The sequence below is a fragment of the Trachinotus anak genome, unplaced genomic scaffold, assembly GCF_046630095.1.
Source record: "Trachinotus anak isolate AG129_WGS33_773 ecotype Australia unplaced genomic scaffold, CSIRO_AGI_Tana_v1 ptg000015l, whole genome shotgun sequence".
Taxonomy (NCBI): domain Eukaryota; kingdom Metazoa; phylum Chordata; class Actinopteri; order Carangiformes; family Carangidae; genus Trachinotus; species Trachinotus anak.
In genome coordinates, this window is record NW_027273866.1 from 7,815,978 (window position 1) to 7,840,719 (window position 24,742).

General features: G+C 40.0%; 1 protein-coding gene across 4 annotated transcripts in view; it reads right to left on the reverse strand.

Moving 5' to 3' along the window:
• Positions 1-24,742, reverse strand: part of stxbp6 (syntaxin binding protein 6 (amisyn)) — a 138,533-nt gene that overhangs the window by 66,699 nt on the left and 47,092 nt on the right. For 2 of the 4 annotated variants that reach the window (XM_071499172.1, XM_071499171.1), the window contains 2 exons: positions 20,021-20,178; positions 16,777-18,239 (listed from right to left, as the gene is read on the reverse strand). In XM_071499172.1, coding sequence (XP_071355273.1) covers positions 18,216-18,239; positions 20,021-20,178 — 182 coding nt within the window. In that variant the 3' untranslated portion in view covers positions 16,777-18,215. Of the gene's footprint in view, positions 1-16,776; positions 18,240-20,020; positions 20,179-24,742 lie in introns of those variants that run through there. The other 2 variants (XR_011693740.1, XM_071499173.1) reach the window with 1 other exon arrangement.

Here is a 24,742-nt window from a genome sequence, read left to right on the forward strand (position 1 = left end):
ACAGAGACTAGGCTTAATTGTTTGATTGATTGGCTGCGACTGCGAGGCATATTTCTGAAACCCCTGTGCGCCGATCAATGAGTCAATGAGCGCCTCGCCAAACCTTGCAGCTTCCCGGCCTCGCAATTCAATTAATGTGGAGGCCTTGGTGGCCGCTGCCTGCGATCGTGTTACAGCCCTGGAGACAAGCCTCTACTGCTCCCCCTCTTTATTTCTCACTGAACTGGGAGCTTATTGCAGCAGATACAAGCAAGGGGGCAGGGTATGTTCAAAGGGGAGGGGCTGGCAGGAGGAAGCAAAGCGGGTGGGGTGGGGGTAGGCTTTATTAGATTGGTAACAGACACTACATACTGTATCGGACACAAATCGAGTTACCCTCCTAATCTGTCATTTAAACAAATTATCTTGGGTGGTGATGCATCAGCAGTATCACTCCTCTCCAGGGGGTTGAGGTAAGGGGGAGGGATGGAGGAATGGAGAGTGGGAGGGGCAGTGATGGAGGGCTGAGGCTAATAGAGACACAGGAGGGAATGACACTTTGTCAGGAAAGCAATGGAGGGAGGAAGAGACAGTGGAAGGTGACTGGGGGGGCAACACTTTGGAATTCAGGATACAAGCTAAAGTCATTTTCAGACAGCTGTTTATATTCACCTCAGACGTGATTGTGAATAACCCCTATAAACAGACACTCTGAATACTGAGGCTACTGCCATCTTAAAAGTGACACAGTGTGCACTGTTGGCATGTAACTAAACTGAATATATGACAATTCAGAAACACCACATTGCAATAAGTGCACCAAGGGCTGATGGAAAAAATAAGAAAAGATGTATGAAGAAAAAAATGTATATATATTTTTGCAAAGATACAGAGAGATTTTCAAGGTGCACCAGAAGCGATGTGTGCTCTCTTTTAAAATGGCATGTGACAGCTCTGACATGGTGCTTGGTCCATGTCAGGGTCAAGACTGAACTGTCCATTACTGAGGATTGACAGGTTCATTGAAGGGAAGACACAAAGATAAACAGACCTACAGAGACACCCACGAGTCAGGGACTGCAGTGCATTGTGTTCCATGCAATACAGTGTAAACACAAATTAAAGCAGCAGCAGTCACTGTGCTGCGTTTCATGTTGAAGAACAGTGGAATACAATGAAGCCAAAGGTTCCAGCAGAAACTGCAGCTTCCGATATTTAAAAAAATACTTGATAGGAAAATATATGTGCTGCTTAACTGTGCAAAATGCCAATTGTAACTGTAACTACACAATTGATCTAATTTAATCATAGAGAAGCTGTAATTAATCATTCTGCTTTAAAAATGAATCTAAATATGCATTTTGAACTTCTGTTACATTTCTTGCATTTGTTAGGTTTCTTTGCCGATTCATTTTTTAAAGGATCTTTGAATTGCATTTGTGTACAAAATGTGCTATATACAGTAAATAAGCGCCTTGCTTTCATCAACACCAGTGACTCAGCACAGTAATTTACTTGGACCTGTTGCTGAATCTCCATGTCCACATCCACTTACTGCTCACTAGCTACACCTTCACATTTTCACGTTGTCAAGTACAAGAAATATGAATCTTTATCAGACCAGAATTACCTGTCAGGTTTTTGGAGCTCCCACCTCTGATTTCAGGGTTACACTGTGCATACTCAGCTTTGAGGAACCACTTAAAATATTACTGATTTTATTGTACAACATCCTGTTTGGGTGTTTGCATTATATAGTGACCCGTGCATATCTGTATGTAATGTAAGGGAACAATCCAAAACTGAATCTCAATCACATGTTTTATTAATCTGACAAGATGTCATGAATATGGCAGTATCATTATCTATTATCCTAATGCTTGTTTTACAACAATCTATATTCTCCCCAGTCGATTTCTTTTACTAAATCCATATCCATTGTAAAAATGCCAACATGAGACAAACTGCTGATCAAAGAAGCATACGCATGTTACATCATAATGTGGGATGCTGTGAGAGCATTGACCAGGAGATCAAGACAGGTCTCAGAGGCCCACTGCCTCCCTTTGACCCTCCAACCCCTAAAGCTCCACTCAAGAGTCCCAGCTCCTCCCATCGCCTACATCTTCTGCCTCTTCAGCTTCCTCTGCACAAGGCAGTGAGATGCTGAGTGCACACTATGCAGCTCTGCCGACTCAGAGATGCAAAGGGTCAAGGTACAAAGGTCGGCTTTAAATCAAGACCACTGCGATTTGCATGACACCAGTTTCCTGTGCAGAGCTTTGTTTCCGACTGCGTACACTGGTTTTTCATTAGTAATTCAGCAAAACAGCTTCTGGTAAGAACTTTTCTCAGCAAGGAACATGTGCTGTAAGCTCTACCTATGCTGTGATGCGCCTCCCAGGGTGCAACATGTGAAGCAAAAAATGTAGTGGTTTTGCATCACATATAGAATGTAGAAAATGCACAAACATGTATGCACAACATTTTATTTAAATGACTTTAGCATCTGTGTTTTCAATGCGTTTCTCCACCATCATTTATTAACATTTATTAACAACATCTTGTCTTAGAGTGAGACAGTACACACCATCTGGCAATGTGCATATATTAATAATGTAATTGAAATGGAGAAAACTTTATCACATATACAGAAATGTATATAATGTGAAAGTTAATCTTTGTCTCAGGTGAGATATTTATGCTTTCTATGTAAATTTCAGTAACATTCATGCACTTCTCACTTCCATTATGAAGAATTAATCTGCTCAAATATCCTTTTCTTAAATATAAGTTGCACCTGGGAGCACTGTCCTCATTCGGACTACACTGAGTGCACACAACATACGCTATACAACTGCACACACACATTAATGCACATAAGGGCACAGTAAGTGGTTGTTTATAAATACTTCTTTTAGCTTTTAGCGTCACACCATTTTTCTCAGGTTCCTCTGAATCATGACCTGGAACCTGGGAGACAGGTACTTAATGTACATACACACGCGCGCACACGCGCACACACGCACACGCACGCACGCACACACACACACACACACACACACACACTACACCATTTACACTTGGGACCACCACTTGCTGTTGCTGTAAGTATGAACAACTCATCAGGCCATGTATAAAGCTCAGGACTGGTGTTGTTGATGTATTGCTAAATAGAAGGTTGTTAATATGAAGGTTAAATAAGGTTTAATTTATTTGAGAACAAATCCAGAGTCACAGCTGTAAATGAATGGTGCTTCATGGTTCTATGAAGACTATAGTACAAGCTTGTCAGCTATATAGCATCATTTCAAGTGTAAATGTAAATCAGTAGGTCCTGTTTGAATGCTTCAAAATACAGAAGTTGAATACTTTTTCTGCTACATAATATTTTATATAACCTAAATAGTGGTATATAAATCTCTCTTAAGTGACTGACTAATTTAATTTGTGCAGTGCAAGTTTTCATTCAAATATTATGTTTCTGAATAAAGACATACACCAGATACCGGCCTGTAAATAGCAACCAAGTTAAAATATTTTATCACTCAGTAATTCTTTGTCACTCAATTATTCTGTCCCCTAAAAAAAGCATTAATTACTAAAAAAAAAAAAAAATGAACAGACTATCAGACTATTTTATAGTTTTAGTGATTTGTTTCATCTGATGGTCTTTTCTTTCAAAGTCAACAAATCAGTAATTTGTTGTAAAAGAACAAGTTATTTATTAAAATACTTATTCCCTTTTTTATTTATTGGATATTAATGAGATCTTAATGTGAGGTTAGTTTCAGGTTAATGGCCATAAGTGGTGGAAAATTAGTAGTATGTAAATTCTTAACATTAAACAGTTTCACAGTTCCTAAGGTTAGTTTTATGAACTTTCTTTTCCAAATATGTGGATAATTTTTTTGTATGTAGAGGAACGTCAAAATCCACTTAATCAAACCTAATCCCCTATCCTAAACCTGACAGGCACGTGGTTATTTAAACTGATGAGTAATACAGGCACATACACAAATATATGGCAGCATGAGTTGCATCTTTTCTCTGAGTTTTACCCACGCTTATTTCCAGTAACACAGGAGTGGGTGGTGGTTAATGAAAGTAAGAGGCTGAATGTGTTGGGTCAACCACAGTGATGCCAATCATATAGATTTACTGCAGGAGACTCTGACCAGCTCCCATTTCCAGGCTTTCCGAAGACACCCAGCAACACATGAACATCTCAGTTCACTGATAATAGAATGAGCAAAACAGATTATTTTCCTGAAGATATCCGACACTTGGGACTCTCTTTTTTTTCTGTCTGTAAGGGTGCCAGCAGTCAAAAATAATCAGCTCCACTGCCAGAGCAATAAACAGCAACTCTGCTCACAAATGCAGAGATTTCATTTTCTCCTAATTGCTTCTGTGCATCGAATAAGTGAGTAGTTTTTAGGCATGCTGCGGCAGAGCACATCTCGACTCTTAATATTACATTTGGCTTTTTTTTCCCCCCTCATCAAGTGGCTAAAAAAAACAACTGTGTTGAATAAGCCAGAGTTCGTCACAACACACAAACACATACAGACTCTAGAGTGAGATTGTGTGTTTGCATTTGATGCAGTAGGGCCTGTTTTCTAAGTGCTATGGTTAGTATTCATGTGTGTGTGTGCGCGTGCGCGTGCGCCTCCTAAAGACAGTCTTAGCCCAAGTGGCTGTTGAAAAATGAATGCATAGTGTAATTGCCCTGCTATCCCACTCACAGTGCTTCTGCAGTCACTGTCTTATCGCAATGAGCTGTGACAAGGGAATTCAGGAGGAATGGGTCTGCTGCAAAAGCCATTTCTACTGTCACTAATTGTCTCTCATCCCAGGCTGATAGGCAGCAGGACACTGACAGACAGCGCTGATCACTGAGACGGGACACAATTGGATCCTGCAAAAAGGAGCCAATCTAAACGCCTAAAATGAGTGAAAGGCAAGAGTCGTAAAACACAGCTTCAATTTTTATGTAAGAGCACATACACAGCAAGTTACCAGCAGTGGTGGAAGAGGTACTCAGATCTAGTCACTGAAGGCACAACACAAAAAATTTTTAAGCTGTCACATGCCAATAGGTTGACAACCACTGTTTTAATCCTTAACAATATATTTTTATTTATAAGATTATGATATTTTTAATCTATACTGAAACCCCAGTTGTCAGATAAATGTAGTGGAGTAAAAAGTTCAATTCTTTTATCTGAAGTGTAGTTGAGTAGCGGTATGAAGAAACTTGAAATAATCAAGTGAAGTACAAGTACCTCACAATACTTAGGTATATTACTTGGGTGAATGTACTATCAACCATTGGTAATCTGCCTTAATTACAAATCAGCACTTATCATCTATTTGATTATTTATTCATTGATAATGAAAATAATTGTTACAGCCCAAATCAGATCCTTGACTCAAATATTTGAACTCTTTTTGCCATTTCAAGCTACCAACATGTAGGGTTTCTCTACACACATTTTATTGCACCTTTTCAAGATGTGAATGCAAGTCACAGTATCATCAACATATGTTCACAAGTGCTTTGCTCTCCCTTTTCCCACCCTCTGTACTGTGTGCAATTCCAGCTAAAGAAGACAGAACACTCCCTGTGGCATTTAAATCAACTCTAAGGCCCCAAAGTCAGTGTTATATTTACCTCGCTGATACATGGTGGGCACCGGGTGACACTCATTCACCTGCTCTGTTGGCGTGGGGCCTGACTGAGGTGATACTGAACCAAAGGATAAGCAGAATGGAAAACACCTGTCTGGCTTGCTTACACAGACCACAAGAGGCTGAGTGGACACCGAGAAGCACTCCGGTCAGTGTGAGGCAGCTGAAAATACTGCAGACATGCCTACTGATGTGTGATGGTTGCCGAGTATGAAAAAAAAAATCCTTGTGTATGTACCATCAATAGCATGAATAAATCTCTCTGTCTAACTTTATAGTGGGTTGAAGGCTTATTACTTTTAGACTTTCAATTTTTCTCACAGTTTCTTTTCTTTTTTGGTTCTGTCTCTTATTCTGTGTCTCTTTTTATGTCTTGTTTTATCTTTTATCTTTTGTCTCTCTGTACCCATGCTGAGACAAAAGGTACTGGTTTCTGAGGATCTGTTGGCCAGGCCGACGACCCAGCTCCAATCCAGATCCTGAAAGCACGGGGGCTCTTTAAACCTCCACGCAGGCCCGGATGACAGGCCAGCCTCCCTTTTGCCTGATCTGTAAGGCCGTTGCTGTTGTTTCAGCTGCATTGCAGTCATCCTGAACACATCCATATTTCACTGGGGAAAAGAAGATAGATCGAAGAAGAAAAGGCAGCTGAGGACAGCGCTGGAGTGGAGGAAAAAGAAACTGTAGACAGGCAACAAAAAGTAACAAAGAGAAAAGGACTAATGAACAAACTCAGCTGAAGAGTTTTGACGTGCCTCATCCATCCTTGCATCATTAGTGAGACATAAAAATAGAGTCATGATTAGTCTCATCTGCCATTAGATGCAGAGGGCTGCTGAAAAGACATAGCAGGATCTGCTCATCTCTAATCAGGCCTCACAAATTAAACAATTCATGGACAAAATGTTTCCCGAACACTCACATGTTCACTCTCCTTTTAATTGGACATCTCCCTCTTACTATTCATGACTTTCAGAAGTGCACAAATTACATTCCTGCAGTCTATCCGTCGAGCAGACAGCAGGCAGTAACAATTCTGAGAACTGAGCTGCAGCAGGTAACTCATTTTCCTGACATCCGCTGGGAAGGAATTAAATAAGATGGACCTGAAATTGTCAGACAGTTGACCTATAAATTCACAAGTGGGCCATAGGTGAGGCGAGGAGAACGGCCAGAGAGAGAGAGCTGAAGGAAGAGGGAGATAGAGAGTGTGGGATAAAAAGAGAAGTCCAAAGAGAGCAAGGAAAAAAAAAAGAAAGTGAAAGAAGAGGAAAAAAAAAAAAAAAAAGACACCCCGACGGTGAGACATGGAACAAGGGTGTGTCCCACTCGGCCCACTTTCCCCCTGCACCTCCTGTGATTGTGTGATTGGCCTGGCCCTAATCCTCTCTCTGAGACTGACACCATTCCCGCCCCCTCACCCCCCACGCACACTGTGTTTTTTTTCCTCTTCTTCTGCACTTTTACATGATAACAGGTTAAAGGAGGACGTGCAAAAAAAGATGATTTTTCATGCGGATAAAATGCATTCATTCTTTTGACAATCACTGCAGAGATTTGCCGCAGCCAGGAGCCACAGATAGACGAGGCAAAGTGAGTGAAAGAGGGAGACAAAGTATAGAGTGGCGGCAGGAAAAGCATGATGAAACAAGCGGTGTTTGAGATGCTGCGAGCAAGCGTTAGAATGGGCCGCAAGATGCGAATAACACCGAGCTTATCAGTGAATGTGATTAAAGAGCGAATGTTGGGACACATAATGTTTAACCTACATAGCCTATCTCCAGCGATTCCCACCGAGAAAGGCCCTCTTATCTGTTAATAGACCTTGGTAATCCCTCAAACACGCATGTATTTGTACCCTGGCAGCTTCTAATGAATACTGAATGAGAGACAAGTCCGCTAGAAACCAACAGATTGTTCATAGTACAGCATGAGCACATGGTCCGTCGCTGAAAGCTTATCGGTGACTCCTGAATAAAGCCGTCCAAACTACATATTCAAAGATCTGTATATCAGGTTGCAGCACACGCCAGAGCAATCCTATGTTCCTTAGCACTGATAAACACTTAATTAAAACCCAGCTGTTACACTTAACGCTGAATTTTCAAGCTAAAACATATGACATAGCCCATATCGCTGCATTCTCGAGTCAGATTTAAATGAATCAAATAACTCATGAGCTCTGTCGCATAAACTGCCCCCGACAAAGACAGGAGACTGGCAAAACTTTCATTTAATCACCAATAATCAGCAAACAGAGCAACGTGCTGTAAGGATGAATCATCCCAGGGTCTATGCCAGTAACCGAGAGGAGAGTGATGCAGAATACAACGTGAACGTGGCTCTGACACAGTCACTGCCACTGTGATCAAAACAAATCAAACACTGGGAGGTGTATACAGTCTAATGTATGGTAAGAGTGTGATTTACCTTCCATTAAAATGTGCCACTGATATTTGGTACTTTGATACTTTGATAAATATTACGCTCTCACCAGATCAAATTAGTGCCAATCTGTTACTTTTCTGAAGTGTTGTAGAGGAGAAGTGGGAAAGTGCAGGCTCCCGGGGGGATTTGGACAGAAATCAGAGTGCGGAGAGAGACTGTAGAGGACCAGTAGTGGAGATGAGCAGTGTGACCATATCCAGAAAATTAGATTAACTGAATTAGAGGGATTAGATTGACTACAGCTGGATTGGACCTGATGCCTCTAAGAAAAAGAGGAAGAACAAGAGAGAGGGAGCACATGAAGTGCACGAGATAGAGAGAGAGAGGGGGAACAAGGAAAGGAGGATAGCCAGAAGACGAAGATATAAAGAAGTTTCTTTGGGAGTTGGGTGGAAAAGTCGTATTGCGGTAGAGCGGGGAGTGGAGGGAGAGGACAACTCAGCAGATTTGGGTATCCTGGTTAACTTTTAGGGGCTGGCAATGAAGTGAGCAGCTGACACTGTTGCGGCCGGTCCTCGCTTCTAAAGGTTCAGCCAGGTTCCGCCGCTCCACAGGACTCTGCTTAAGCTGCAGTGCCCCTCAGTGGTTGAGTACGGGCGTACACAGCAGGCTGAACCTTTGAGCAGGACACGGGGAAGAGAAAGGACGTGAGGACACGGAGAGGACCAGCAAATATTATACAACTGCATGCACCTAACTGGTATCATGCTTTGACGCAAAACCTAAAAACTATGACGTGATTATTTCTCTCTGTAAAGATAATAGCTATTGGTTCATATTTTCAGATTTAAAAGATGGTGATTTCATGTTTAAGGCAGATAGTTGCCATTCCCTTCGCTACATTATTTGACCTGCGTTGACCTCTTCCTCCTCCAGTTTAACAAAGAGACTGTATCTTCACCGTCTGCTCAGGAACAAAGAGTCACATCACAGCATTAACATGGACAGAGATGGTGTCACGTTTGGTGTGTGTGTGTGTGTGTGTTTGTGTTTGAGAATGTGAAGCAGAGAAAGACAGAGCTCTCACCAGGGAAGATGAATCCTAAATCAATGTGATTAATTCATGTTAATTGCTGCCCCCTGGTGTCAGCGCAGCGGCTGTCGTTACTTTGCTGATACACACGCTTTAGGGCGACGCCTCCTTGCCTAGAAGATAAATCTCTCAAGTCAATAGAGAGAGATACAAACTCTTGCTGCTTCACAGCTTCACACTGCAGTTACCTCCAGCCCAGACAGAAAAAAAACGCACAATAACTCGCCTTGTTGCCCCCCTCCAATCCTCTGGTGGAATTTGGAGAATATTAACAAGACTGTGGTGATGTATCATAGACAAACAAGAGGCGACATATTTTGTTATGAATTCTCCTTCCTGCATATTCCACCGTGATTTAGAGGCTTCACACAGCCTGCACTGCAAAACTGTGGGGCGTTGTCTGCATGCTGATGTCCTGCTCACTGTGAGCAGGGACTCAGAGGATCAGAGGCTCCTCCAAGCATTTTAACAGGACCATCCTTCACACAACAGAAGATATTACTTGTAAGTGCCTGTGAAAACATTTTGCACATACACATGCTTTGAAAAACAAGAAATTCAGCTATCAAAGGCGCATTAGGACTCACTCAAGGATAAAAATCAAGGTTGAGCACATTTGAAGTGACTCTGGTGAAGCCATGTCTTCACAACAGCCTCCTCTGGTCACGGATCAATGTTAACAGAGTTGGACTGGAGCTCATATGTTAGCATGATTAATGGCCTGCAATCAGTCAAACCCAGTGACATGATTTTAATGTGCATGTGTGTGTTCATGTGAATCGTAATACTTTGCTCATCCTCATTCAAGGGTTTAGTCAAAAAAAAAAAAAAAATGTGTATGATTAGGAGCATCTATATTTAAAGATTCAAGATTAAGGATGCAAGAGTGGATTTGAGCCACATTTATGTTATAAACTGTACCTCTGTCAGCAATCACAAAGACCCAATGAGAGATTGGGTGATGTAGCTTCAAACATACTGTCTGCTTCCTCTACTTCAAAACCAAAGCCCTTGGATCTTTAGATCATTTTCCTTCCTGTCCTAAAAAAAAAATAAAATATGATTACAGTGTGTCAGTGGTTAGATCAGCTATAGACATTTTTAATGCATATCTCCTCCTGTTTTTAATTCAAAACACACTTTGATATGCTGTGATATTTTTTCCATATTTATTTTAATAATGTATGTCAGTTAAGTTGTTCCTATTGGAAGCTAACTCAAAATTGACGGAAATTCCGGCTAAAATTTGCATGGGAACACTGTGATTTCTAATTTAAAGTAAGGCTTTAGGAAAACAAAAATACCTGAATGTTATAACTTCAACCGAAACCATCACCACACGTCTATGAACGCGGTTAGGTCATTGTGTACTGCTATTCTGAGCTCCAGTTAAGAGGTCTGTCTGAATCTCTCACCGAAGCTATCAGAAAGTATAAAACATTAATCTGGCTGAGGTCTGCACCTTTGATCCTGAAACTGCCATATGTATCCCCACTGAAACAGAGAAACACCCTATTTGATGCACTGTGTCCTCAGCGTGCCTATGGCAGAGCTGCGGCATTGAGTGCTCCCACAAGAAGGAAAGATTGCATGTCACTGTTTGTTTGAAGCCAATCTGTTTCTTCAGTCAAGTCAATATTTTAACAGCTGGATACACTAGAGGGGTGGGCTGCTAGATCAATAATGATGCCACAGCAGACCATGAGACTTGCAGGATTTGTGTATGTGCACACATACACACACACAAATAACACACAGAATGCTTTTCTGTTTTTTCTATACTGTATGTTTCAAGGATTAAAGGTGTTACAGACATCAAGATGTGTCCACAGGCTCTGTCACAGAGTGAGGTTTACAGTCAGTGCAGTTGTTGTTTTTTTTTTTTTTTTTTTTTGTCAATTTCAGTGAAACAGCAAGGATCTCTAATGTTTTGTACCTTGCAAAACAACAATAATCCTGTGTATACTGTATTGTGAACATAAATGGCATAAAAGGTGCACAAGGAAGTGGGTCACTGCAGATCTCTTTCCTCCACCCCCATTTGTCTTCAGAAACTAGTCTCATTTTCAGCAGAAGCTTAAGGTGATATTTATATTCTGTAAGCAGAGAAAATGCCGATCTATGCTTTTTCCTGTCAGCTCAAAAATATCTCTTTGGATTTATTAATAAACACAACACAAAAAAAAAAAAACATCAAGTGTGAGAGAAAGCTATGTGAGGTAGATACATATCAGCATAATGAATGATGATTCCAGCACGGCTGACATTGCACTCCACAGGAACTCAAAGGCAGAGAGGAGAATGGGGAGGATGGGCGGCCCGATTTAGAGCAAGCAGCTGTTGTGCACTTCGCCTCACTACACATCTGCCAAGTCACTGTGGGCAGGGTGCTGAGGTGACTTCCCAAGCTCCATCAGTCAGTCGCTGCCTCTTCCTCACGTAAAAATTGACAAAACTCATTTTCTTCCTCCCCAGTTAAATAATAAATACACTTCCGTTACTTGCACAATTGACATGGAGCACTATTCATGAACAGGTCTGATGTGCAACACTGAAAAGATACGAACTCCTCCCTCCTCAGTGAGTTCGCTCAGGAATCTGCTTCAGATGTGCTGACTCTGTGGCTGCTTGGTGGCGCCATGTGATCATAGCTCAGCTCAGCCAAGGTAAACAAGTGTCATTGCTCCGTGTAGGTGAATGCTACATTGCATAAGATCAAGAGGTTGTCTTTCTTAGCCTTGCTGCTATTTAACCTATTATTTGTTCAGTTTTGCTGCTTGAGTCAATTTTCATATTCTATTGTTTACTATTAAGTCTTTATGATATATAATAACTATGAATTCAGGCTCAATCTGTGTTTATGTATTTATTTATTTATTTTCATTCTCTTTTATGTACACAAAATGTCAGATAATAGCCAAAAATCCTGACTTCTTCATAAAATTTGCTGTGACAATCAACAGTCCAAAACCTAAAGATATTAAATTTAAATGATAAAAAACCAAGAGAGAACAGCGTTTTGTCCACTGTCAGCTTGGGTAATTTGTGCAGTCATGTATAATTGTACTCGCTAACACACTGTATATTAAATATAATTTAGTCAGTCTTCTCATGTGGAGTATAAGAGATGATATTTGGCTTCCAGACTTTGATCTCATCATTCCAACCCCAGCACAGCCCAGACTGGGGTGTAATGACATGAACCCCACATCCAGCTGTATACGAGCAGACTCATGTAAATCAGTAGCATACAGTACACATGCACAAAAGCAACTAAAGGAAAATAAGGACAGCCACAATAAGAAATTCAGAATACCCATATACAGCGCATAGGTCAGCAGCATATAAGTAGAACTAGCCTACAGCAGGAGAGCAAGAAAACCAGCACCAGCAGCTTCATAATGCCACATTACTGATATTGCTAAGCACAAAAACATTGCCTAAATAGAGCCGAGACATCAACCCGTGATACATGTGTTTGCACAAAGGAAGTGCAGCAGCCTAGCCTGGTACTGTAAAGAAAACATGCGGCGAGTTGCTCTGTTTTCCAGCTGCACCATGATCAGACTGTTTGCAGGTGAGCTTGCTTATGAAACAGCAGCAGTAAGTGTTTGAAGCAGTAATACAGCTGCGTTAGCAATTAAGTGGAGCACAGCCAAAGCGTAGGCAGGGTACTGACAGCTTAAGTAGACCACCTTACCACAGACGGTGCACTGGATTGTATCATGTGGGAGTTCAGCAGGCAAGTTCGTCCCCCTGGACTAACTCACAGGCTTTGCTTCAAATTACATAGTTATGGCAGGTAACTAATGAAGCTCCTACTCTATATTTTTTACTTTTTTGGATCAAATTTCTACAGTGGCGTTGTCTGCATGGCACTCCCCTGACTGTGTAAATATGCAAGGACAATTAGAAATATACAGGCCTTACGGACAAACTATTAATTATTAATTAGTCATGCAGTTCTAATTGTTCTGTGTGTAATTTACCCCGTTGGAATAGCTGGCTGAGCTGCATATATAGCTATTCTCTTTATTTCTGAAGACACAGACAAAGAGAAATGTATTGTTTATTATTTATCATCTTTAGTTCAAAAGTGAAATGTAAAGTCAAAGCAACTGTAGTCCAAAGTTAAGTTATAGTTTAATGTGTGATTTTTATGAATGCAATGCTCTTTTTAAATATTTGGCTATGTCGGAGCACTCTCACATTTCAGAAATGGCTATACAGATTTCATTTACAACATAGAACATACAGCTACACAGTGCTGTTCCTCATCACGTGAAAAAGTTTTGCAGCACTGTCTGTTGATGCTTGAATCAGTTTGTAGAAATCCTGCCCAGGCACAATTCTCCAGATCTCACTCTCCAGAATACCTCAGGGACAAAAGCAATATCCTGCTACAGTTATTACACTTTGACTTCGGGGTAAAATCCAGTCCTGACTAATAGGACTACTAAGGAATCACTGCAGAGATTTGTATGCGCTAATGAGAAATAGGGGTGCAGTCCCAATTCATTCGGCCTTCTCACCTCTGGGTGTAACCTGTAATTACTCCTATGGAGCTTTGGGGAGGCTGGCAGATTAAAAAGGAGTTGCCTTGAGGCTAGTTGGCCAGCCAGTTAGTTAGTCAGGCAGCCACTGTGCCTCTCCTGAAGCGACACCAACTCCCTGGCTGACAAGAATGTCACTGCACCTCTCAAGGTGACAGCTTACTGGGAAAATTCCCCAGTTTTTTGCTGAGATGACCGAAGAAATAATTTCCGACAGTAGGCTACTCTGTGTCAGCTCCAGCAGTGTTTCTTCTGCATGTGAAAATAAATAAGTGTTGGGATGAGTCTAAATTAAAAGTTACTTTACTTGAGCATCTCCATTTTTGTTCATTTGGACTCAGGACATTTCAGAGGGAAATGTTTTACTTTTTACAACACTACATTTAATTATTGTTAGTGATTACTTTGCGGATTAAGATTGTTCATCAAAAACAATGATAGGTTTATAAAATATTATGCAGCTAAAAATTAAACGACTCAAAAGCATATAAACTATACAAAATTAGTTCTGCTTTCACCAGCTTTATAATATTAAAATAATCTTTATACATTAGTGCATCAGTAGTAGTAATTCATTAATATGATGCATAACATTATTACAGTGACATACTTTTCTACTCTTAATACGTTTGGTACATTTTACTGATAACACTTCTGTACTTTTACTTTGGTATAATTTTGGATGTGAGCTTATAATTTCCTGTCATGTTGTTTTGATTTTTATATAATGTCTTATCCTCTTAGTTTAAACTTGTCTGACGAAATGCATTTATTTCCAAAAAAGTTGTTATGCAATTTGAAAGACACCCCCCTTTATTTTAAAAGGACTAATTCTATTTTTTTTTTTTACTTGCAAAATTGATACATGGATCTTTATGTCAAGACTTCTGGTGGTATTTGTTGTGCTCCGTCTGCAGGTTGATAAAACGTTTGATAGCGTAACTGCTCACTTGCTCTGTCCCACTGTAACTCAAGTCTCAGTCAAGACTGACTGTACCAATTACTGATACTGAACAGCTTCCAATCAGCCCTTAATTCACATATTCAACCTGCAATCAATGTACACATTACACTAAAATTGCGTACTTATTACCAGCTCTACTAATCAATATGCTACTGGGCAATAAAGCCAGCTGCCAGAGATGTTAGGTCTTTCTACAACACTAGAGCACCCTCAAGTGGTGTCCTAAAGAACTTGACTCTACTTGGTGTACATGTTAAATATATACAGCACCCCAGTGAATCAGGTCACAATCATACAAACATTCACTTTCAGGTCTCAAGACATACGCCATGATGTGCGTGCAGCAACTGGACAGGAATACGCTGGGACCTCTGGGATGCTAGAGCGAGGAGGGAAAGAGAGAGCTGAACGATTAGGGGTGAGGTTTAAGGAGTGAGGTATAATTCACAGGACTTGGCAGAGTGAGTAATGGCGACAAAGTCCTGCACAGAGGCTTTTATGAGGTGCTTACCCCCACCCCCTCTGCAGCTCTAAAAGCTGTAGATCATGTATATCAGGACTGCTACTGCACATACTGCCATTTTGCTTGCCAGACTGGTCCACATCATTAACTGGGAGAATAAAACACTATTAAGAGGTGGCCTGGAGGGAGAAGATAATGTAGATATTTAGATAAGATTCATTTCTAGTCACTTGACTGCGCTATACCTTCGGAAGTCTTTATCAGCCTCACCAGCTCTTCCCTGCTTCCGTGAAAACAGTGAATGATGTAATAATAATTGATGTAATACAATATAGTGATATTGCATGAACAGTGAACCGAGTTGTACAAGAATACATTATCTAAACTACTCTGTATTGTATGTTCATGACTTTTAATTGTTTTATGATACTGGCATCAGTGGGAAAATGTGTATATAACAAAAGATGGATTAACTTTGATATGGGTATCCTAAAAATAAAATGTCACAAGAAAACTGACAGGTTTTTTCAAACCAAGCAAACTGAATTAACAAAATATAGCTTGGAGCTTCAAATGTTGTTAATGGACTTTCTATCATTTTCTTCTGATGGCACTTCATTAGGTTTCAAATCTAAACTCAACCTGACAACAAAGAAATTTGACAAAAAGCTAAAGCTGTTAAATGTTTTACGGATATGGAAAAATTTTGTTTCCTAGTCGATCAGAATTCAAAGGCCAGTTTTACTCTAGTGTCAAAATGCGTTACTATTAACGTTTATTTATTGTTTAAAGTTACTCCTTGCATGAAAAAGATCTCATATTTAATTGAGATCATGGAAAGTTAAAATCATTTGTTATAATTTCTTGTGGTGGGTCCTTAATTTATATTTGGGACACAGACTCCATCTTTAAACTACACCACATGAGAGCAGTCTTTACTTTAGCCAGGAGTGGCACAAATGCACAAATTATGTACACACGCCCACGCACACACACACAATGTAATTCTGAATCCTATAATTTACCCTTTACAGAAGAAATATTACCAGTATTGATTTACAGAGTTAACATCATGGGCAGTGGGGAAAGCTGCACAACGTGAAGAAGCATGATATTTATTACTTTTTCAGTCATGTCCGGAGTTGTCTGTGGCACGACAGAACTGAAATATAAAAACTTCAGTCACTACTAAAAATGTTCTTTATCTACAATTAATAATGTATATGTTACATAAACACACACTGTTGAACTAGTAACTGAATTTAAACCATGGTGAAACAAGACGCATGCAAATAATATTCAACAATGTAAATAAATCACTGCAGATTGAGGTGAGATGCTCACAGCAAAAGGCACAAATAAAGAACCATTTTACTTTACATGTTGCAGTATCACTGAGAGTCCAGATCAGCGTGATAAAAGCATTTTTGAAGCATGAAGCATGAAGAGAAAATGACCCTTGAGACACACAAGTTTTTGGCAGCTTATTGTTCACAGGTCGAGAACATCCATGGAAGTAAAAACAAACAAATGCAATAATGATGAAGAATAACCAACGAAAATAAATGTGTAACGTCCGATTCCATCGTTTAACTGAATTGTTAACGCTGGTGATAAAAAGGACACAGAGAATAATACAAACCCATTTTTGTGTATTTTTTTATTGAAACAATAAACATCCAAAGTGTTAGAGAGAGGAATCAAAGCACACTAAGAGTTAGGCAACTGGAACGTTTCATTATGAACTCAACAGTGCTCTGCAAGATAAGGTTGTCAGTGCATTTTAACATCATGAATTATAAAATTCAAAATACAAAAAGAATAAAATACATCTCAACTGTGAGGGTGGTATCCTGCCAGTGAGGAAGCAAAAGATAAAGGCAGTGTGAGCACTGACACGAAAAAATAAACGACTACACACTGCTGCTGCTATTTGAGACATTTTGGCCTTTATCTATCAGTACACACATCATTATTACGATTATTATAACAACTCAAATTATACAAAAAGCACAAGGGATGTCTACTAAATGTAGTTGATATACAGCCATAGGTAATTTCAAAACATCCCATTTTCATGAGACATATTAGCTCTACAGACATTGAGATAATTGTACTAGAAGAATTACATGTTTCGCTTTTTACAACGCAGAAGCTGGTTTACTGAATTCCCCCCTTTAACATAAATGATTGTAATGAAAAAGCTTATTAAGTGAGTTCTTCAAGTACACTTCCAAAGATGTTGGCAATTGTATTCAACGTTGTTGTTTTTGTTTTTTTTTTGAATGACAGACAACAGAGGCCTAAATATTTCACTGCTGTTATATTTTATGTCGCCCAAACAACTCTATTCAATCTCACCCGCAGCTTATGAAATAACATCTTGACAATATTTTAACTAATACTGTTTTGATACAATTTGAAATCCTGGACAGAACAACAGCCCAAAAGAGTGCAGAGTTGGGGGAATCAAACAAAAAATTGGCAACCACTCTCCTAAACGTGGTATCTTCTTCAGGTATGTACGTGTTATATATTTATGTGGCATAGTTCCACCCAATCCTAAATCACACCAATGATACCCATGAGAGGGTCTGCCACACTCATTAATCAGACTGCATAATCACTGCAGTGCTAATACATAACTTGGCAATTAATAATCTGTGACACAAGCTGTTCCTTGTCTTGGAGTGGTTGCTGATAATGACTTGTCATCATGTGTACACTCAAATTTGGCCTGTGAGCACATGAAAAGGGGAAGTGTTATGAGTGCTTGTGGTTATCAAATACAGTCATGGCCGTGGATTTGAACTTTTTTTTTTTGGCAAACAGAAGCATGAAACATTCTGTTGACGGTGTGAAGTAGCATTGTTTACCTCTCTTCCTCCCCTCTGCTTGATGCGTCACCACTGGAAGATGCACCAGAATACAATAACCCAACAACATTAAAATGTTAACATTGTTAACAAATAGTAATAATATTAAAATTTTTAAAAAGAATCAAATCTGGAATCCTTCTTCTGTACAGGGACTGGCAATTGGTGAACCCCCCCCCCAAGCCCAGTCGGTTTTGGCAGTGGTCTAACACTTGTGCTTCATGGCAAGCTGTAGAAAAATTGGGGTGGGGGAGCAGGATAAAACCATGAGAAACTCAACAAGGCGGTGCAAGTGGATGTTAAAAAAATGCTCTATCAGGAAAATGCTACCCTGCTAGAAATAAGCAGATACAACAGAGTCTCTTTGGAAAAATGTGGATGCGAGCACAGTGATTCGGAAAATGAGGAAACGTAATGTACAGATTTGATTATTTTAGTACTCTTCAACAAAGGAGGAGAAGCTGTTAGGGGAAGTTTGTTTATACAGCTGGACATCAGCCATGGTTCCTGGTGGGGTTTTTTTTTGTTTGTTTTTTTATTTAGGCAATGACAAGTTAACTTAATTTATCTCATCAACACAGGTTCAAATGGGCTTGGCTGGAGGCTCATTGGAGAGATGACCTGGGCCACCAATCTAATACAAAGCTACAGGGTGGGGAGAGGTGAGGATGGTAGACAAACACACATTTACACACACATGCACACACACAGGCAACAGATTGAGTATAGGGTATGTTGCTGAAAAATGAATAGAATTGAATTCTACAGACTGAACAAGTGGGGGCAGTAGAGCAGCACGCAGAAAAGAATGGTCTTGATTAAAGCCAAGCAGCCAAGCTAAATCAGTTGCTGTCGCACAGCGAGGCACAGAAATGGAATTACAGAAGTGAACCAAGAGAATAAGGGACAAGGTGACTGGCTCACAGCACTGCAGACGCTCAGCTTAGTCCACTTAAAACACATGCTACTTAAAAAATAGAAAAGCTCAAATCCTTCACGACACATCCTGTCAAGCCATCCACAAAGTCATTGTCAGCCAGAAATATAATGGGTAAAGTGCAGACTGTTTTGTTAATTCTAGCAATACTATCCATTTGTACTGCTACCTACTGCCTTAAACAGAGGGCTTCAGACATGCAACAGTATGAGTTTGGATAATAATGTGCAGGACAAACGACAAGTTATAAAGATGGAGGCTAATGGCAGCGAATGAAATGAGAAATGTGGAAAAATGAGTGATTCTTCATGGGGGTTCTACAGTCATTTTCTCCAGAAACCACCACAGCCGTGACATTTTTCTCTACTTATCACAGTTTCTGTAATTCATCACGGTGGGAAGGCTCATCTGTGAACAGTAAGAGGGCCATGAAAGGCTTTTCAAATGTCTTTCAATTATCCCACCATCGCTAGTATGGTATTATGCATCATTCAAAACAGTAATTTCCGTGGGTAGGGGATGGCTTCACTATCAAAGACAGTGACATTCCACTTTTGCTGGCACATGTCTAAGAGGGAAGGTTATCCACTGACAGCACAACAGCGCAAGAAGCCAGGCTGTAAACCCAGGGGTGTGTATAGCTACTATGTGTTATTAGAGAGGCAGCTATGATGATCGTAATCAGCTGCGCTTGTTGCAAAGCAATAGAATTTTTTTTATATCATAGGATAAGTATTATAGCCTCATTAAACAGCATGCTATTAGTTTTCCAGACAAGCAAGACATATGGGATAAAAGGAGGATGAGAGAACACCCTATAGAGAAATACTAAAGAAAATAAATGAGGGAAGAAAAAAACTATTATCTTCCCAGAGCAGAAAGCACGACTACTGAGAGGTTGGAGTCACGATGAGGCAACTCTTGCAAATTATCTTCAGGGTTAAGTAAAATGTTTGATCTTTTGGCTAAACTAGTAATGACTTTAAAATCATAACTAGATATTCTATAAGAGAGGAGGTGGGACCCGAGGTCAGAATTTAAATGCATTAAACCCGCCCTGTGTTTTGCCTCACCTTGTGTGCAGTCACAGCAAACTGTTCAGCACTGTTCATCATGTCTGCAGTCCTCTCCTCAGCCCGGCCTAATCGCTCGCCGCGCTCATTCAGAGCCTGGCTGGCCTTCTGTACGGCGCTCGTCACGCTGTCTGCAGCAGAATGTAGTATACTGTTACCTGCAGATAAGAGGAGGGGGAGTGAGGAATTCAGACAGAGCAGGGAGAGACAGACAACACAAGTGAAACACGAAAAAGGAGAGAACAGACAAGAGGGAAAGACACCGTCATTTCTCTGATGAAAAACAGAATGTAGGAGATAAGCTATAACAAATGAACCTGCGACATTAGATGGGTGCAGTCCAATCACTGACCCTGAGCATTAGTGTTAATGGTGAAAAACATGAAAAAGTGAATGGCTTTCCATCAGGTGCAACGTAGGAAGGTGGCTAATAAGTTTTCTTCAAAGCCGATTTACTTCAAGGAAAGAGCAAGTGAAATTAACCTTTTCAAAGTTGAAAGTATGCAACAGCAACACACGCGATGCTGGATTTAATGCCTCTTTTTAGGAACACGTGTCATTTCTGTTGACATTCAGCACCGCTTTGATGCCAGCTCTGTGATTAGTCTCCTCTTTTCTAAACTATAGAGTAATAAAGGGAGGGTATGTGCTTGGCTGCACGGGCAGCCCTTGAGACCCATTAGTGGCTATAAGACAGAAAACACATCTTCAGATTGCTGTGGCAGCCCTGCGGATGTTTCTTCTGACAAGCCATTAATCTACCGCACGTCGAGAGCACCGCTGTTATGCGCTAAGCTAACAACGAAGAACAGCAATCTTTCTGCTGCTTTCTCTTTGTTGGCAATAAAGTTCCGTTGTTCCACTGGGGTATAATCTGTCATTTTATGTAGATGTACCTGAGGGCAGAAAGCCAGTGTGGGAAAATATCGGGATTGTTTTTAAAGTTGACGCCTGCCACTGATGTGACGTGCTAAAACTGCTAAAAGAGGGAAAGGGGACTTTCAGTAATTTTTTATTACACCAACAGAACCACACCACAGAGTTCACAATGTGACAATATGACAAAATAAAAACTGGCTAGGAGCACAATATTCTGCCCAATGTAATACATCACACAGGGCTATCTGAATTATTCGATGTCTTTAGGATATTGGCTTTGGAGATGACCACCCCAGCCACACCAGGAGGGCCAAACATAGTTTTGTGAAACCAAATGATTCATAACTACACTTTCTACCATGTACCAACTTTAAAAAGTTGGAAAATAATAAAGAAAAAGACAACAAACACCCAGTGATAAGATAAGATAGATTTGATTTTGTAAAGTCAATATCCTCTGATATACAGAAAATGAGTTTGAGGAGAAGGAACAGACAGAGCAAAGCTTGAAAGAACTGACTGTATTAAGACTTGACAAGTCTGAGTCTATCTTTTCCCACAGGAAAACTACAATATAGCAAGCGTATGTCCCGTGGCATCAAGGCAGGTAGGCTGAGTGGCAGATAATTGGGACGGCTCCTCTGCATTGGGTTATATGAGAGCCCCAAAAGCAGACGGCGAGACCAGCTGGTGTTCCTTCAAAAGAAGTTAACTTGATAAAGTCAAAGCAATTTATGTAGAGATACACACCCCCAGTGCAGACACACAGATGTACATATAGCTCTTCTTACCCACACCTACGCACACAAAAGGAAATGAAAAAAAAACAGAGCACATTGCACATGACAAACACATCTGGAGCGATGATGAAATAAGCCTCACCTGCTGGGATTACTTTTACATTTGCTCAAAAATGAAATCAAAATGCCATAGTAAATTGTTATAGTCAAAACTCACTCTGTGACACAGCTACAACTTAAATGTACTTCCTTAACTTGGAACTATGAAGCCATTAGCAAAGTGAAGTTTATGTGTAATCATAACACATTGCAAATGATTGATGAATACAGGATCCCAGTTTACATAGCTAAATACATTCCTGCTCTGCTTCTGTCTGGGGGGGAAAAAAAAAACATTTTCTCATAGTGGCTTTAGGTCTTCACTAGAAAGGATAAGACCTTTTCACCTTCAGACAGATTCCTCTTAATCCTCTCCTCCTGCGGGATAACCCAGGGAGTAATACTCCCATCATCCTCAACATACCCCCCACCCTCACAGCCCCTCCACACCATGCACTCAGAGAACATGCTCCTTTATTTGTCTGCACAGCCTTTTTCCTTTCTCTGGTGCCTTTCTTTCATTGTCAGAGATCAGTGGCGGGGTGCAGCGTGGGCTCTCCCAGTGCAGAATGTAATTACAGAAAAGGCAGGGTGGAGACATTCTGGAGATCTTATGAAGGGGCTGCAGCATCAGGAGCTGAATGAAACATGCGTAGGAGTTGATTATGTTACGCGGTGCCATCGCTGAAACTCTTGAGCTTTAGTGTCTTTTAAGTGGGGGCTGATCAGCCATCGCCGTTATCAGGGCAGATAATGGAAGTTCTTTTATGTTATTTAGCGGGTTAATTCGTTCTGCATTCTAATGAGCCAGGAGCTGTTATGACACTGATGTTGCACTGGTGGATCTAAAACAGGAGCTTCCTTGTGAAGACTATGAACTGACATTGTTGATTGAAATTGGCTTCCAGTGCTGTGTGAGGCTGAACCTAGTACATCCATGACACACCTCTCTCAAAAATGCAGAAGGAATTTTGTTGTTGTGCCCAATGATTTCATCATAATAAGCCGTGGTTTCTTTAACAATGGAGAACGAACAAAAAACGCAAGCCGTTTTCCGGCAACAAAATATTCCAGAAAATAGGAACTATGAGCAAAGACAAACATAATGGCGAAGAGGAAGGATCATTCAAAGTCAACCCTTCCTTTTCCAGTTCTGCTGTAAGCATTAGATTACAGGCTACACTGCTATGACGCTATGAAAATAGGATGATGGATATCAACAGGAACATGTCAGACACACTTCATGAGATGCTGACAGCCAAGTCACATTTACTCTCAAACATATGGGACTGATTAGATTGGATGGTTCATTTCAAGAACAAACACACCTACACACAACAGATCTATGCCAATAATACGCTCTGGCAGCATTCATGATCATAAAAATCACTGTTCTAGGATAATGTGTTGGGGTGTAGTGTGTGTGTTTGAAGGGAGAGTGTGTCTGACAATATTTTTTTTCAAGTATTAGTGAGTACATACTTATCTGCACTTCAGCAAGTTCCATCAAAAATTCTCCTTATTACCTAGATATTACCAGAGGGCTTTAAGGCTGCCGTTATTCCCCCCAAAGAAACATGAAGCATACTATGAAGGGTTTCTGTAAGTGATCCCAGTCCTATTCATATATATCCAGAGTCTCTTGACTATGAAGTACACTGTAATTGCTGTTATTTTCAATCTGGGCCTTTTTTCCCAGTTTCTAATATTATGGGATAGGGAATATTCTATCACTAATTTACTGTAGATTTACTTACTTTCAATTCATAGAGAGGGCAAACAACATCAGATTTCTCTAATGCAAAAAGCACGTCGTCACAAGCAATAAAGATCAGTGGAAAACACTAAGTCAAAGTTATTAATCTGTCTGATCTATTCACACAAAGCCAACTGTACTTACAAAAATATATTTTACACCAATTAGTTAATAGGAAACGTGTTGAACACCCAAAGCTCCTCTATGCTTCTGTGGTCTGGTATTTTGACAAGTTTACTCATTTAACAAGATTTAAAAAGAAGGAACTGTAATAAAATCTTAGAAAATCTAAGGTACTCAGGATCTGATTTACTTAAAGTCTATAATTTATTATTGTTTTACATGCTATGCTTTGCTGGGGTTGGTCCCCTTTTCATTAAAAACTACAAAGGGAAATTTGCAATAAATGAAGCAGTGATTCTTTAAGTAACAACTTTAAGTAATCAAATTGATTCTATATAAAAGAATGGTGTATAAAATGAGAAAAAATGAATAAGGAATCAGCTAATGTATTTATCACATGGTCCTGAAGACACATTCATGCTGCTCCTGCTGTAAGATAAAACCCCGCTGCAGTTTAATTAATGCAAATCTTGACATTACCCACAGCAGTATAATAAAACTATGGCAGGAGTTAACCCAGGAAGGGGACCTCCCCCGGCAATCCTGATACACACTTATTATTTCTCTTCAGCCTTTTATCCAATCACTTTTCTTTGTATTCTTCCTGCAGTTATTCCCAAAACAGTTACTTCTCTCTTTCGATGGGCACTACTAAACCTTTTGTATCGGGCAGATCTCTCTTTTTTTCCCACAAATCATTGAGCCAACTGTGCATTTCCTCTTTTTCTGATACAACTTAATTCCAATGAAATATATATATATATATATATATATATATATATATATATATATATATATATATATATATATATATATACACACACACACATATATATACATATATATATATACACATATATATATACATATACTAAGCATCACAATGCTGCTCTTCCCCACCCCCACCACCACAGGCATCCAGGATCTCAACTAGTTAAGCAGTCACTGGCTGTCTTCATTGCAACATTAAAACTCAATTGCACCATCACTCAGTTGCTAATGTAAAATGTGTGACCCAGTGCTGAGGTTTACGACAAAAGATCCTATTATAAATAGTAATAAAGCTGTTAATCTGCATTACCTTATTGGCCCCTCTTGCATGAACTACATTTGATTAACTTTGAA